Raw genomic sequence first — 16206 nt, 5'->3', positions numbered from 1 at the left:
ATCGTATATAGTTGTTACATAGATGAAATTAAAGTATATACAAGGGATAATACAGACATTAATACACAGCATTTGCCTGACAACAGTAGTAGTTCTCATATTAGCTGATAGGTGCGTCATGCCGGGCCATAGCGGTTTTGGTGGCTTTCTAGACCAAGGAGGTACAGAACCATTATTTTTCACCAGCATAGAAAAGTAAAGTTTGTCACATACAAAAAAACACGTAGTTTAAATATTGAAGATGTTAAAAGATTTAAAACCTGTTGGGGCAACCTAAGCAACTTCCATACAACTGTGACTACACCTCCATGTGGGATAACCTTCTTTTACTGTTTTTAATTTGCTGTATTCCCTGTATCTTAACAGAGTTTTTCCTATTACAAGTTTCGTTTAGTTAACAGTTATTTACTCTTTCCCCCATCAGGTTATGGGCCCAGACTACGTGAGTTGGATGATTGAGTGTTTTTTTTTATCTTGAAGTGAAATCGGGTGACTTCGTTGGTCGGGCTATCGTGTGTAATCGTGATTTTCGTTTCATTTGAGATCGAACGGATACCGACGTAACAATGGAAGTGTGGCTGGCGGATTTCAAAGCGCAAGTGGAAAAACTTGAAGGTCAGAACAATTGGAGCAGATGGAAAAGACAGATCACTCTGCTTCTCAAACATCATAAGGTACTGGATGTTGTTTCAGGTGAGTTGGCTCTAAATGCTGATTTTTCTAATAAGGACAATTTTGAGACTAAAGACTCTCTTGCTGAGTTAATTTTGATCAGCACTTTGAATGCAGTAAATGAAGAGCTCACGTCTTCCTGTGTCCATGTGACTTACAATGAACATACTGTGTCCAAATGACATACACACAGCATTTTTTGTACGGTATTTTGACTGAGGAGGTCTACATGCATCAACCTTCTGGCTTTGATGATGGAAGTGGACGGTTCTGCCGACTAAAGCGCAGCTTATATGGGTTGAAACAGTCGCCAAGATGCTGGAATCACCGCTTTGTACAGTTCATAGAATCGCGTGGTTTTAGGGCTAGTAATGAATGCTGACCCTTTTCTTTTTGTCAAGGAGTGTGGAAATGGGCGTAGGCTCATGGTTGCCATCTATGTTGATGATGAAATTCTAGTTGGAGATCGAAAGGCAATTGACCAATTTCTCTCAGACTTAACTAAGGTATTCCGGATCACCACTGGGTCTTTGGATAGCTTCCTGGGGATGCAGATTAAGAGAAAAAATGATGGCATTTTTGTGCATCAGGAAGCATACACAAAGAATATCCTTTCAAGATTAAATATGATTGATTCAAACCCAGTTTCTAAAACTTCTGAGCGTGCTGAAGAAGTTGAGGATTCACCTTTGGAGAAAAGTGTTCCATATCGCCAGCCTGCTCAACTTGGCCATGACTACTCGCCCAGAATTGTCGTATGCAGTAAGCACAGTTTTGGAGATTCTAGACTGTCCAAAGAAATCTGATTGGCAAGCTGTCAAGAGAATCTTCAAGTATCTGAATGGCCCAGGGAGTATGGGCTGTTTTATAAATCAGATACTAAACTAAAGTTTGACTGTTATTCTGACTCAGACTTTGCAAATGACAACTTGTCTCAAAGGTCAAGAACTGGTGTTTTGATGACATGTGGAACTGGTGCTATAAGTTGGTTGAGTCGTAAACAGCCAGTTACTGCTTTAAGCACTACAGAAGCAGAGTATATTGCAGTGTGTGAGGGTACCAAGGATATGGTATGACTTCAGTGACTGTTGACTGAGTTGACAGCTCTACATGGCATTCCACAGTTGTTGGTTGACAACCAAAGTACCATACGGATGATACAGAATCCAGAATTTTATCGCTGCACAAAACACATTGAAGTGCGTTTTCACTTTGTACGTGAGAAGTGGATGAACAATGAGTTTGAGCTGCAGCATGTGCCCAGTAGTCATCAGCTTGCTGATGTATTCACGAAGAGCCTTCCTACTGGATCTTTTGTCAAGAGTCGCACATCAATTGGAGTCTTGAGCTTGGGAGGGTGTGTTGGAGCAACCTCAGCAACTTCCATACAACTGTGACTACACCTCCATGTTGGATAACCTTCTTTTACTGTTTAGTTAACAGTTATTTACTGCTTATTTACTTTTTCCCCCATCAAAACCTACCTACATTTGAGAGGAGTTGAGCCCAGAAAAGTAGTCTCAAGACAGATGAGCAATTTATTCCTATTCCTTGTATTATGAAGGGATTATTTTAATGCACCTAGTCCAAGACTCTATACTAACCAGATTACACACAAAAGCCAATGCATTACTCATAATTAGCCTTTAAAATAAAATATATAGTATACTGACATTACTATTATTGCTTAACATATTTTATTAACCGTTTATTTTTAGTCTTATATAATTCACAATTATATTTCATTGATGTTAATATTTCTTTATATTATAAAGCCCTCATTGAATGTCCTTAAAAATGCAAATAATTACAATTGTAAAACTTTGCTTGTTAAATGTTAAGTTTGATTGTTTATAAAACCATTAACATTATACTTATTATGATATGACTAATATAGGTTTATTATTGCAGTTTAAAAATATGTCATTGTCAGCTGCTCCACTTAATAATATATATAATACATTACTTTCTGACAAGTAAAAAATTTTCCCCTTTTTTTTAAGGACTTGAGGAGGCAATGTCAGCAATTCGCCGTAGATCTATTATCACAAACACGTAGCTCTCAAGAATTAGCCATCATTCTCAATCATGATCCTGATTCACCTCCTTATGAAGATGGAGAACATATGAAACTAGCTCGACTGGAATTGGCAATAAAATATAAACAGAAAAAAGTAATACTCAGCCAAGAGATCATTTTGATTTATTAAGAAGATTATAATTTCATATTAGATCAATTAATATTTATGGCTCATTCTCAGATTACTTGTTTTGTTTTTTAGGCCCTTAATTTCAGGAAGATTGTAAATTTAAAGTTGAACTCTGTTGGAGAAAGATTTGCTTTTCAAAAAATGCCTACATTTTTTACCAAAAGTTACTATTTCATTGAAAATCTAATATATAAAATTGTTTACTAAGTCGTGGGACAGTTATGATTCTAACATTTTTAAACTTCGATAACTAGCCAAACAGATAAATATTAGCTCATTTATGATTTAATTAAGCTATGTTACAAATATAAAGCCTACTCAATGGCTTAATCAAAAGAGATTCCAATCATTAATTGGTTAAGACTTGGGACTCCATATTAGCAAGTAATATGAGAATAACTCACATATTAATACTATTAGGAATTGATGTTAAATCAGAGAAAAAAATAATATTCGACTTAAATTAGATATTATATTACCATTTATTAAACTACATAAGTTGAATAAAAATATTAAATTTGTTTTTATAAATTTGAACTATGTTAATCAGCGAATTTTACAATTTATTACATTTTAGGACAATAAGTAACACTAGTAGATCCAGCGAGAGCCCCTCTCCTACCCCTCCCTTAGAAGCTGAAAAATTCCTTTCAATTACATATAAAAGCAACAACTACCTTTATTATTATGTCCTTTATTTAAAAAGTAAATAGTATTTCAAATTTTAATCTAAATTTTTTTTGGAACTATGCTGCAATCGGAACCACCGAGAAATAAATTTTGGCTGACCCAGGAGGGAATCAAACGCACAACCTTCAGAACCAAGCACTCTGGGACCCATACTCCAACCCAATCAGCTTTCAAGTCCTCAAAATTTTCAATTAAGTATATGGGATTAATCTAGTACACCCTCCACAGAAAATTCCTAAATCTGCCACTGATAAGCAATATTACTTTAACTGCTTATAATTAAATGGCTATAATCAATTCCTATATATAAGATATGTAGGATTTTTACTCACAAAAACCACCTTTCTAGACCTGTTTCTCACCCTCCGAGAGACCACCATCAGTGGAGAGGAATTGGCTCTTCTCCTTTCTCAGTTGCTTGAGGGTATGGGCTGCTATCAAGCTCTTCTTGGAAAGTAGCATCAGGCTGATAATGTTATCAGCAGGCAGTTACCTGACAGTAGACCTGTCAGAACTCATGACTCTCTTCCTAAAAGTGAGAACAGAAGAAAAAAGGTTTTCCAAGCTCTCTTCTACTGCTGGGCACACAAGGGATTCTGCTGTATCATCCAGCAAAAATCTATATTTATAGCCTTGAATACCAACATGTCCTGTAAGTGGGTGAGGCAGTACTCAACCTCCCTGTGTTCCTTTTCCACCTAGGATTGGATTAAGGTAATCAGCCAATGCGTCCACCTCCCATTCAATGCAATATCCCAGCGTCATTGCCTGTGTGTGTATGTATAACAATGGTGTTCTGCTATCCTTCACATCATGGTACAATTAAGATTATTTTTCTCTTTTTGAATCATTTACAAAATAGGTCATGAAAAAGCTATTTAAAAACAAAGTTTTGAAATAACCGAGGAATTATAAATTTTTAAGAAAATTATTAACTAAGCAATCAAAATATAAACCCATCAGGGACTATGAAACAATTGAAACTTTTGAACTAAAATGTAATAGAACAGAACAATGTTCATAAATCTTACTTACAATTAAGATCTTTTATTTTTATATTTCATATTCCTTACCTATATCTATCTATAATGCTACACTCCGATCCACCTATTTCCCTGACCCTTGGAAAATGTATATAATAAAAATGTTTCCCAAACCCTCCAAGCTACTTGAATATCCATCTTCCTACCATCCTATTTCACTCCTGCCCATTATGGGTGAAATCCTAGAAAAACTCTTATTAAAACGCCTCTATCCATTCCTTGACTCATATCATGTTATTCCTGACCATTAGTTTGAATTTAGAACATCCCATTCTACCATACAACCGAGTCATCGAGTGGTTGATTTCATATCTTCCACATTAGAGCACGGAATGTACTGCACGGGAGTCTTCCTCGATGTTGAACAAGCTTTTGATCGAGTCTGGTATCCAGATCTGCTCTATAAACTTCGTCAATTCCTACCCCCTACATATTTCCTTATAATCCGCTCCTACCTCTCTGATAGAACCTTTAAAGTAAATCATAATCTAGTCTACTCATCACTCTTTTCTCAGTCCGCCAGTGTTTCTCAAGGTAGTATCTAAGGTCCCATTCTTTATACGGTTTATACAGTTGACATCCCAACCCACTCTAATACAGTCGTAATGACATATGCTGATGATACATGTATACTCCCTGTAAACAACGACCCAACTAATGCATCACAAACACTACAGACACACATAACATCTATTGAAGAATGGTGTCAAAATTGGAGAATCAAAATAAATCCTGACAAATCCCATCTGATCACCTTTACTCTCCGTCATAAACCTATACCCTCCTGTCCTACAGTATCCTTTCTAAATAATCCACTAACACCTGTTGAACAGATTCGATACTTAGGACTCCATCTTGACAAGAGACTCAATTGGAATCCACACACAAAACTGAAACTGCTCGTAGATTCCGATTGCTACAACACTTACTCGACAAACCCTCTAAACTTCCCATTCACTACAAAAAAAATAGTGTACACTACGATAATCAGACGAATTTGGACATATGGAATTGAGCTCTGGGGCTCTACCAAGCCATCGAATTCCTCCCGCATCTAATCCTTACAATCCAAAACCCTACGTAAAATCCTTCATGCTCCTTATTACGTTACAAATAAACTCATCCACAAAGACCTTAACATCCCATTCGTTTCAGATTTGGCCCCAAACAGATATGCGTCTTTTCATTCCAAACTCCTTACCCATCCTAACCCATTAATTCATAATCTTTCATCCTTAACAATCCCTGATAAGTCTCTAAGGCATCTGAAAAGAAGATGGCCACGAGACCTTCTAATTTAAATTAATGCTTGAAGTACCATCAATGAGTGGTTCCTTCCCAAGATTTTCAAGTATAAATGAAACAAACAACATATTTACTTATTGTATTTATTACTTGTACAGTTGAAAATCATATTAAATAAAAAATAAAAAATTATTTCATATTAAAATATTTTAGTTTCAGATATTATTCTGCTGATTATTGATGATATAAATAAACATTTGCATCATTTATAACTACAAATAATTACTGATAAATTATCAGTGATTATTCAATTTGAAAGCAATTGTGACTACTTTTACATTATATTTTCCAGTTTGTCGCACACCCAAACATTCAACAGTTATTAGCCACAATGTGGTATGACGGATTACCAGGATTTAGAAGAAAAACATTACATGCTAAGCTACTGGAAGTGTGCCGAATTGCATTATTGTTTCCATTCTACTGTATGTTATACATCTTAGCTCCTTCAACTAATACTGGAAAATTGATGAGGAAACCGTTCATGAAATTTTTGATACATGCATCTTCTTACCTTTTCTTTCTTTGTAAGTTTTATGGAATGATTATTCAGCATTGAATACTATCATTTATATCTATCTATATTTATCTTTTGCTATTCTCAGCTAATGCTGTAGTAAGTAATCTTTATTGTCTCAACTTTGAACCATTCTCATTTATATTTATTTACCTTTCTAATTCAAAAAAATCAACAAAAAGAAACATTTAGAAATTCAATTTGACAAATTTGGCTGATCTGTATGATTTTTGATTTGCTGAAACAAAAAATATACTCTGTTTTCTTCCATAACATATAGATTTTTCACAAATTCATGGTATGTAATACAGTTTTGTACCACAAAAATGAAGGAAATCTTTTATAGCACCTTTAAATTTTTATTTTATCAAAATGACATTAAATTATATCAAATGGCACAGATTAGACTCTAATAGGTCAGTTTGAATTTGAGATATAAAACAATTTATTAATAATTTTTTTTTAATATATCGGAGTTAATTATTCAAATCTCAAAAATGTATATTATATTGCTAACATCAGAAAGAGAGAAAACTTGTTGTCCAATAGTACCAAGATTTTAATTAGGTCAAAGTCAACACAATAACTCAAAGTACCTAGTAAAGTTGTCAATTTTATTAAGGAAAATTTGTAAATAAAATCAATTTCTTTGTTTAGTGAGAAAAATTTCAATCATTTGTTTTTGTTCAAATTTTGTATAAACGGGTTTAGTTTAATAGCAACTTTGATGTTAATTTAGATTTATGTAAATTTGTTTACTGTGATAATAAATGGCTTCAAATTCAAACTGACCTAGTACAGTCCAATTTGAGTAATTGTATATATTTTAATATCCTTTTCATCCAATATAAACTTCAAGTTGGTCAGTTGGTTACCCTAGGTACTATGAAATATTTCCTTATTTTTTGTGCTATAAACTAGAATCACATACCATGAATATTCCAAAATCCTGTACGTGATGGAACAGAGTTCATTTCTGGTTTTATCACACCAAAACATTGAGTTCAGCTAAGATAATTAAGTCAAATTTTTGGTTATACACCTGTGTTATTTACAGGGCCATCTGTAGCTGAGGGAGTTGAGGCATAGGTCTTTGCAACCTCGAAACTGCAGTGGTGCCAGTTCGAATCTAGCCGGGGGGGGGGGGGGGTCAACTTTTATTTCTGTGGCAGTCCCACAAAATGAAAACTTGACCTCCCACCATGGTTAGGATAGGGTAGTACCATATATGGACCCCCTCCCTCCTGTTGGTCAGAAATGGCCAGGAAGGAAGTCATTAAGAAAAAAAACCTATTATTCACAACCATTTTGAAATTTTTTAATTACATTACCTTTTTATCATTCATGTTTCATATATATATATATATATATATAAGTTACGGACTGTCAGCTGACAGGTCCATATCAGCTGATCGAGAACAGCTGACCGATTGTATATATATAGACGGACAGGCTCCGCAAATAGATCAGTCTTTGAGAGCACTTTAAGGGTTTCATTTCGCACTCCTCTTTCTTATTATTTTTAGTTTTTTACTTCAGTAAAAGATAACTTATATATGAAACAAGAATGATAGAAAAGTAATGTAATTAAAAATTTCTATATATTGAAATTATTTTTAATATATATAATATATATTAAGTATTACTATCAAGAAGTATTTATGTTAACTTATCTTTTTTCTCAAGTTACATCATTAGTGTAACAAATAGGAATTAATCCTCATGTTAACATTCCAGAAAAAAAAAATAGCTGATTAAAATCAGTACTTAATGTTTTATATAGTGCTTCTCATCCTTGTTTCACAAAGAGTGGAAGATCTAGTGATTGAGCTTTTTGGCACTGAATCAATGCGTGCTGAAATGGAAAAAATGCAAGTTATTCACAGAGGTCACGGCCCAAAAATTTTAGAAGTTCTTGTAGGATTTTATGTTCTTGGTAAGTAGTAGTTTTATGAAGTAATAAATCATAATTCTAATATAATTACAATCATAATTATTTATTATTTCCATGGCTATAATTAAATTAGTATCATTATTTAACCAATTATCAGATTTCGTACATGTTCCCTAACTTCTTGTAACCTGGTTTATTATGCTCAGAGTTTAATATATTTAGTGCTGCACATCTTATACACCAACCATAAGCAATAAACTGTCATAAAATATAAATTTATAGCCAAGTCTTAACATTTTGAGCATCACAGGACCACCAGGATAAAAGTTTTAGTTGGGCCTATAATATTTTTTTTCGTTTTATTTGGATAAAATATGATTAAAAAATATTATCTTTGCATCATGAATTCCTAATTCCAGGCTTAAGTTACTTTATTATTTGGTAATCCTGGGACCCCCTGGTCCCTAGTGAAATTTGACAACATTCTCACTACATATTTTTGTTTTACAGACATAGTTAAATTAAATGTTTATAGCTAAGAGTATTTAGATTAATTCAGTATTTATTGATGAGGGAAAGAGTAAATAAGCAGTAAACAACTGTTAACTAAAGAAAACATGTAATAAGAAAAATAGATTGACACACATGGAATACAGCAAAAAGGACGTACAGTAAAAGAAGGTCACAGTTGCACGGAAGTTACTGAGGCTGCTCCAACATTTATTAGGTCTAGTTATGGAGAGATAAAAACATTGAGCACCATGGAACCACCAGGCAATAATTTCAAACTTTTGATTTGTGCCTACATTTTTATGTGTTCTTTGTATAAATTATGGTTAAGCATATTTTATTAAATTCATATATCACTAAATTCTGGTTTATGTTACTTTGTTGTTACATTGTTCAGGACCACTCAAGCCTCTTGTGGAAGTTATGACAGTGTTCCCAGAACAACTTTGTTTGTTTCTAACCTTAGTTAAATGTTTATAGTTTTAATGAATTTCTAGATTTTATGGTATTTAGTAGCTATATTTATAAAAGAAACAAGATAATAAATAAAAAATGCAAAGGAATTTCCTAGGGCCAAGTCTGCAAAACTATTGTATAAGAGCAGAACAGTCTGAAACAAGTGCTTAATCCTATTGCTTAATAATCCTGGGGCCAGGAACAAAGAATTTATCATAGTATTTGGCAGTCTGCCATGACCACCATGGTCTCCTGTGAACTTTAAGATTGGGATCACCCTGGCACTCAAAGTATTAAGATTTGTTTTCTTTCCTTCAAGGATTAGTTTTCAAAATGCAAAAAGTAATACATAAGTAACCTAGGGAACAACTGGATGATATATCACTATTCACCTATAGTAAAATTGTTCACTGTTCTGATAAGTTGTTTTCTTTAGAATACAAACCATACTTTCTGTTATTGATCTTTTATTAGTAAATTAAAATGTATAGATTATGTATACCTTAAAATGCTTATAACCAATCAGTTGGCATATTAATTTTTAATTTACTCTGACAGATCAAAAAGTAACTGTCGGGTTGTCTCTGGTCTTAGGCGATTTCTCCAGCCTGATATCTCTTTACAGAAGGCCCACGACAAGGCGTATTCATTATTAGGTTAGAAAGGAAGGCCGTGCCAGGGGATGAGCCCTGGACACTGACTAGGTAGAGGAGGTCTAGGTGAGAGAGTCTGAGGCAGGGTAACAGTTCTAGTTGCCGAGATGAAGCGGACGGACTAGAACTTTCATGATAGGAGCCAGCTTACTAGTTGCCGAGATGAAGCGGACGGACCAGTAAGCTGAATAGGCTAGGTGCAGCTTTAGTTGCCGAGATGAAGTGGACGGACTAGAGCCGGGAAATTACACTGGTTGCTGAGATGAAACGGACGGACCAGTGTAACCGTTAAGGATTAGGTTACAATCTTAGTTGCGGAGATGAAGCGGACGGACTAAGATTGCTGGAAATAAGGAGAGGAGATAGGCCATCGTCTTAGGTGGGCGTACAGAAATAACAACTTTTGCGAGCATAGATTGGCAATGAACTTCTCTATCTCAAGCAGTGTATACACCACCTGTGCCATGACTAGACTTAGGAAAGGATGTGGATATACGATCGAATTGGGGGATTTAGAGTCCCTTATTTATAGGCCTAGTCCATGCGGCTGTGACCGAGAAGTGGTCGGTACATGTCTGCTTGAGATAGGTTCGTGCATTGCATTGTTATCATTTATTATTCATTGTACAGATATTGCTAAGTATTATGTACAGAAATTATTAATATACAAAAATGACAATTGTCATTAATACAATGAAGTGATTTATAAATTTGAGAGCTTCGGTGAGGCTCGAGGTGGAGCGCTCTGGTGAGTTGTGGTCCAACCACTTGCTCCCTCTCGCTACATAACTATACCATTAAAATTAGTGCTTGGAAACATTTTTATATGCAGATTATGAAGTGGTTTATATTATAGAGTTTTAAAATTTCTTAAACATATCCTGATTTGGGTGGTTTTTAAAAAAAAATATCATTAACAGCAATACTGAAGTATTCTATCATGAGAGTTGTGTCTTATCAATATTTTTTTGGTTTTTATTTAGTTCTTTTCATCACTGCTTATATATAATATTCATTGAAAAAAACATTCGGCATTACATCTACGTTGGCAGATAAGCTTTTTCCACTGCTATTACCTATTGGGATCTGGATACCCAAAAAAGTGGTTTGAACTCCATTTTGTGTAGCAAACTGTTCTTTATGATCCGAGGAAACCACATGAAAAATCAGGAAATTTTCGAGGAAAGCTTATTTGCTCCAAATTATGGCCCAGAAAATTAAGCTTTTTAAAAAAAAAAAAAATACCTATATGACAAATTATAGTTATACCCTAAAAGCAATTATTTTTTATGGTCAGGATTTATATGGGAGGAGACCATGGAAATATGGACCGAAGGTATACAAGAATACCTGAGAAATCTATGGAATTTTATTGATTTTACTAGAAATTCTTTATATGTTGGAGTATTTCTTCTGCGTTGTGCAGCTTATTGGCAACAGGCAAATCAAATTGCATATGATCCAGCAATTGCTTATATTCCAAGAGAACAATGGGATGCTTACGATCCTCAGCTTATAGCAGAAGGTTTATTTGCAGCAGCTAATGTTTTCAGGTGAATAAAATATACTTTATAAACTATATAGTAATGTAAACAATATTATAATAAATTTCACTCTTTCTAAGTCTATTTAAATCCATTAAACAAATACCTACCTGAGAGTTTAAAAAATTGGATAGCTTCTATAAAAGTCTAGAATATAATTATATTTTGAATTGTCTCTTTCCCATCGATTTCTCCACTTCTAAAACTTTTCATTGCATTTCTACCTCACTTCTAAATCTTTAAATATAGTAAATGCTAGTAAAAATTATGCTTAGTAATCCTGAAATTTCCTTGTTGGTGATATCATCAATCACTGCACCATTCACTTAACACCATCAAAATTTCAATCTTAACATATTCCTCCCATCTACATTTTTATCTGCACCCTAGACATATTTCTTTTGGGTAAGCATTGATTATTTAACTGATGCAATACTAATTATCCTGCCCAACAACATTACAAGGTCATTTTGGTCACCAAAATCCTGTAACATCAATTGGTTACAATCCTAATTTTAATATAAATATTTTTTTTTCACCTTTCTATCTTACAAACTACCTTTGGTTAATATAACTATATCAAAACCTATAAAATTAAAATTTGAGTGAGCCTGTGACACATGGCTCTTCAAGATCCAGAAGACAGAAGTATGAAAAGTTGTGAAGCTAGCAAACTAGAGTATTATTTCAATGTCATTCCATAATTAAAATTAAATGTCAAATACCTTGGCATCATTCTAGATTCCAAACTAAAACGGAGTGTACATTTGGCTGAAATCAAAAGGGAAGCCATGCCATCCTTCTGGCAGGTAAGAAATGATATGGGTACCATCTGGAATTTCAACCCAAGAGTTATACATTAGATATAGACAAACTATAAAAAGATAAATAAATCAATGTTGAATGTAGTGTGAAGGATAGCCCTAAATGGGGCTTATCATGTATGAACACTGACAAATTCAAATAATGACCTGTATATGCATTACTGGAACATTTTGTTCCATACCTACTTAGGTTTTAGAAGACCAATAGATGAAGTGATAATGGCCTACTTAAGGATTAAAGATTATACCTAGTGGCAGAAGATATGAGAACCACTAGGCCATCTAGAAGTAGCCAAAGTGATAGAAAATGAAAAACCAATTTTAAAAATATCACTCCCTACTGTTTGATGTAAACCCTTACTTTAGGCACCTTACAACTTCATTTAGAAAACCAGAAGAAACAACAGGTTTCCATTGATTTTCTCATGGTAGGCAAAAAGCACCAATAGAATCACTTTCTAGACTTGCTCCCCCCTCCTTTACTGGTACTACTACCAGCATTTGATATTATCAGTTGTTTTTTGCTTATAATTTATTGTGAAATAGGAATCAACGTTGCACAGATTGAAAAACTGTGATCCATCAATCTATTCGTTAGCATCACACTTTCTTGTAAAATCTTGAATTCATATTGGTTACTTGCTTTTTTGTTAAATTCTTAAAGACATAAAGTGTAAAAAATTATAAATTTCAGCTCAGAGACAATATTTATGACTCTTGGAGGGATAAAAGAAAGCAAAAACCTTTTTATATTACCAGTAATTACTGAAATATTGATAAAGGATAAACAATAAATAAATAAATAAAAAAGTTCTAAGAAAAAGTGTTTTCAACGTAGAAAAAATAATTATCCTCTTATCTGCCAAAGTTAGTAATCAAATATTTGCATTGTTTATATTTATCCATTTTTCCTTACTAATAAAAATGTTAACTGGTTATTTATTTCAAATGAGCAAAATTAAAGGTAATGATGAGTTAATATTTGACTGTGGATATATTTATAGATAGAGGAAGAAAATATCCCTTGGGAAATCTTCTTGGAGTGCCGTGTATGTTTGCTGTTTTTGAAGGCAGTACTTCTTATTCTTGACTTTCATTGGTAAAAATTCTTTAAGAGCTGTCCTTACTTCAATTATTTGACCCCTCCTACCTTTATAATGAATTAATTCTGACAGTTGATATGTCACAGCCTTTTGCTAATTCTGTTTTTATTTTTAATCTTTGGAGAGCAAGGTTTGTGATTATCTTGTGGATTTGTTAATACCTTCTAACTTCTTGAATTTGCACCTGGCCATTAACTTCGCCCTTATTAACTATACACTTTTATAACATTGAAATATATTTACATATAAATATTCAATTTTTTATTAAGAAAATAAGCAAAGAAATACTAACTTAAATTTTACAATAGGATGTTTGATACTCTTTATTTTTCATTATCATAATATGTATATATTAATGAAAGAGACTAAATATTAATTTTTTCAGTGCTCTAAAATTGGTTCATTTATTCTCAATTAACCCTCATCTTGGACCATTACAGATCTCATTAGGACGAATGGTTATTGATATTGTTAAATTTTTCTTCATATACAGTTTAGTCTTATTTGCTTTTGCATGTGGTGAGTTAAATTTTATTCACTAAATTTTGATTATTAATATTTATTGGTTATACTTAAGATTTTATTTTTTAGGTTTGAATCAATTATTATGGTACTTTGCTGAGCTTGAAAGACGTAAATGTTATTCTTTGCCAGGAGGTCTACCTGATTGGGATAATAAAGGAGATTCATGTACAAAATGGAGAAGCTTTGGGAAGTACGTAAAATAAAGAGTAAATTAATTTTCTGGAAGCATTGTTTGATTTATTTCAATTAAAAAATCTGATAATTATTTTGAATAAATTAACTTACAATTTAATTCATCAATCCTTATTTCCAACTTTATTAAACAAGGCTGGCTTTGCTTCACCAATTAGTTATATCTGTTCTACATTTCAACACCCATGCCATGTTTAAGTAACACTGGAAGAAAACCCTGCAAGTGTAGCGCAACAAAAGTTTTACCAAATGCACAAAGTTTAATGAAATGTTTTTCCTAATCAATCATGTCAAATTAGTTCATTATGCAAAGCTTATTTTGTATGGAATATACAGTCATAATTTGGAGACACATGTACATTATGAGCACTTCTTTGACTTTGTTTGAATCTGGACCATTATAGCTGTATTCTGTTTACGTCATTGATTTTAGCGTTAAGTTGGCATGATTTATTTGGACTTCAGTCACTTAACTTCTATTACTTATTTAAGTTAATTTATAAGCAGGATTCCCTTCCATTATTATTTTAGGATGGTGTGAGCTGAAACATAGTACTAATATGACTAATTGGTGATTCAAAGCCAGCCTAGTTTAATTAATTTGTTGAAGGAAAGTTATTCCAATACAGATATTGATCCAAAGTTGACTCTTAGTAATCTCTGAAGTTTTTAACAGAGATATGGAAGTGAATAGGTAGATGATTATAATTGGTAAAGTAAATAATAATAATATGGAAGCCTCTGAAAAGATTAGTTCATTCTCTACTCACCTACTTCTGAGAGCATTATGTTCTTCTAAATCTTTTCTAATCAGGTTTTTCTTCTGCTTATTTTTGTTATTCAGCTTTGCTAAAAATTATTCAAGAACTTTATTCTTTTATAGTCTTTAAGTCTATCAGTTAAATAAGAAGTGAAACTGAAGCCATTGCTCAATAAGAATCATTTCCTGGGGCCCCGGAGACTCTTCTCCCACTGCTATTTCAAGCGAAGGTGGATTTATCCTAATTTAACAATTTCTCCTTAGAAGCTTTTTATTCTAATCATTAAGAACCAAAACTAACTAACACCTTAATACTACAGAGCGATGTGTTCATTGACCTCCTCACTATGTTTTTGCCAGATAAGTCAATTTTGTGTAGTAACAAACTATTTGTGGGTGTTCAGCAGGTCTCATACATCCTTCCGTCTAAGCCGTGGTCAACAAACAACCAAGAACTAAAAATCTTCCTATATTCTTGATCTCCTCAACTTACATTCTTCCATTCACCTCTTTCAGTTTTATTTTTAATACTTATTCTAATTATTGGATATGAATTCATATATTAACCAAATAAGACTTGTCTTTTATTAGGTTAACTACTATTTTATGTTCATATACCCACCATATGCAGTATAAGAGTATGGAATCCTCTTTAGCAATGGAAAGCATACAACATATTTGTCTCAACAATTACAATCAGTTTCAACCAATAATTTATAAAACTTTCTTACTTATCTAGTTAATCTTTGATATTTCAAACTAGTAAACACATCAACAGCAACCCCTCTCCCCACTATAGATATGATTCTGATATCTTGAGAGAGGAGTGGATCATTTTATTTTTAAAAATTAAATTAAGCGGCTGTAATGTGGCCAGAGAGCAATGTGAAAAGTATTCTAAGTTCTTTGAATCATAATTACTAATAGAAGGTGAGGAGTTAGAAAGATATAAGGGAGGTTGGTCTCAAAGCAGGTGAAGGGGAAGAATGTGCTCTATAATGAAAATTATTTTTCCATTTATTAGTTTACAAACAGGAGGACAGCATAAAAACCTCTAGTCATCAACAAGATGAAATGACGAAGTATATCATACCTGGACAACCAATAGGGCAAGATAAAAAGAAATTTGAAATGCCACTTTCTGTTTTGAAACCGTCAACCAATTTTTTCAGAAGAGATAAAAAGAATAGTCCTTGCCTAGCAGGACCTGATTTGGATTAAGGAGGCTCAAAAATAATTGCTATCCAGATCCTAAGGCATTGTGTATAATGGGCCATCATATAAAAAGAGGAACAATTTTTTTGAGAT

The 16206-nt window shown here is 33.2% G+C and overlaps 1 protein-coding gene across 1 annotated transcript in view; it reads left to right on the top strand.

Annotated features, from left to right (window-relative positions):
* The window catches only part of LOC106688245 (transient-receptor-potential-like protein), a 60009-nt gene that overhangs the window by 29799 nt on the left and 14004 nt on the right, over positions 1-16206 (top strand). The window contains exons 7-12 of the mRNA XM_014432617.2: positions 2676-2846; positions 6213-6447; positions 8221-8373; positions 11248-11503; positions 13807-13940; positions 14013-14136. Of these exons, the coding sequence (XP_014288103.1) occupies positions 2676-2846; positions 6213-6447; positions 8221-8373; positions 11248-11503; positions 13807-13940; positions 14013-14136 (1073 nt within the window). The remainder of the gene's footprint in view (positions 1-2675; positions 2847-6212; positions 6448-8220; positions 8374-11247; positions 11504-13806; positions 13941-14012; positions 14137-16206) is intronic.

Source organism: Halyomorpha halys, unplaced genomic scaffold, assembly GCF_000696795.3.
Source record: "Halyomorpha halys isolate HHAL.00 unplaced genomic scaffold, Hhal_1.1 Scaffold1088.1, whole genome shotgun sequence".
NCBI lineage: Eukaryota > Metazoa > Arthropoda > Insecta > Hemiptera > Pentatomidae > Halyomorpha > Halyomorpha halys.
Note: the sequence above shows the minus strand (reverse complement) of the source record. Positions and strands in the feature narration are given on the sequence as shown.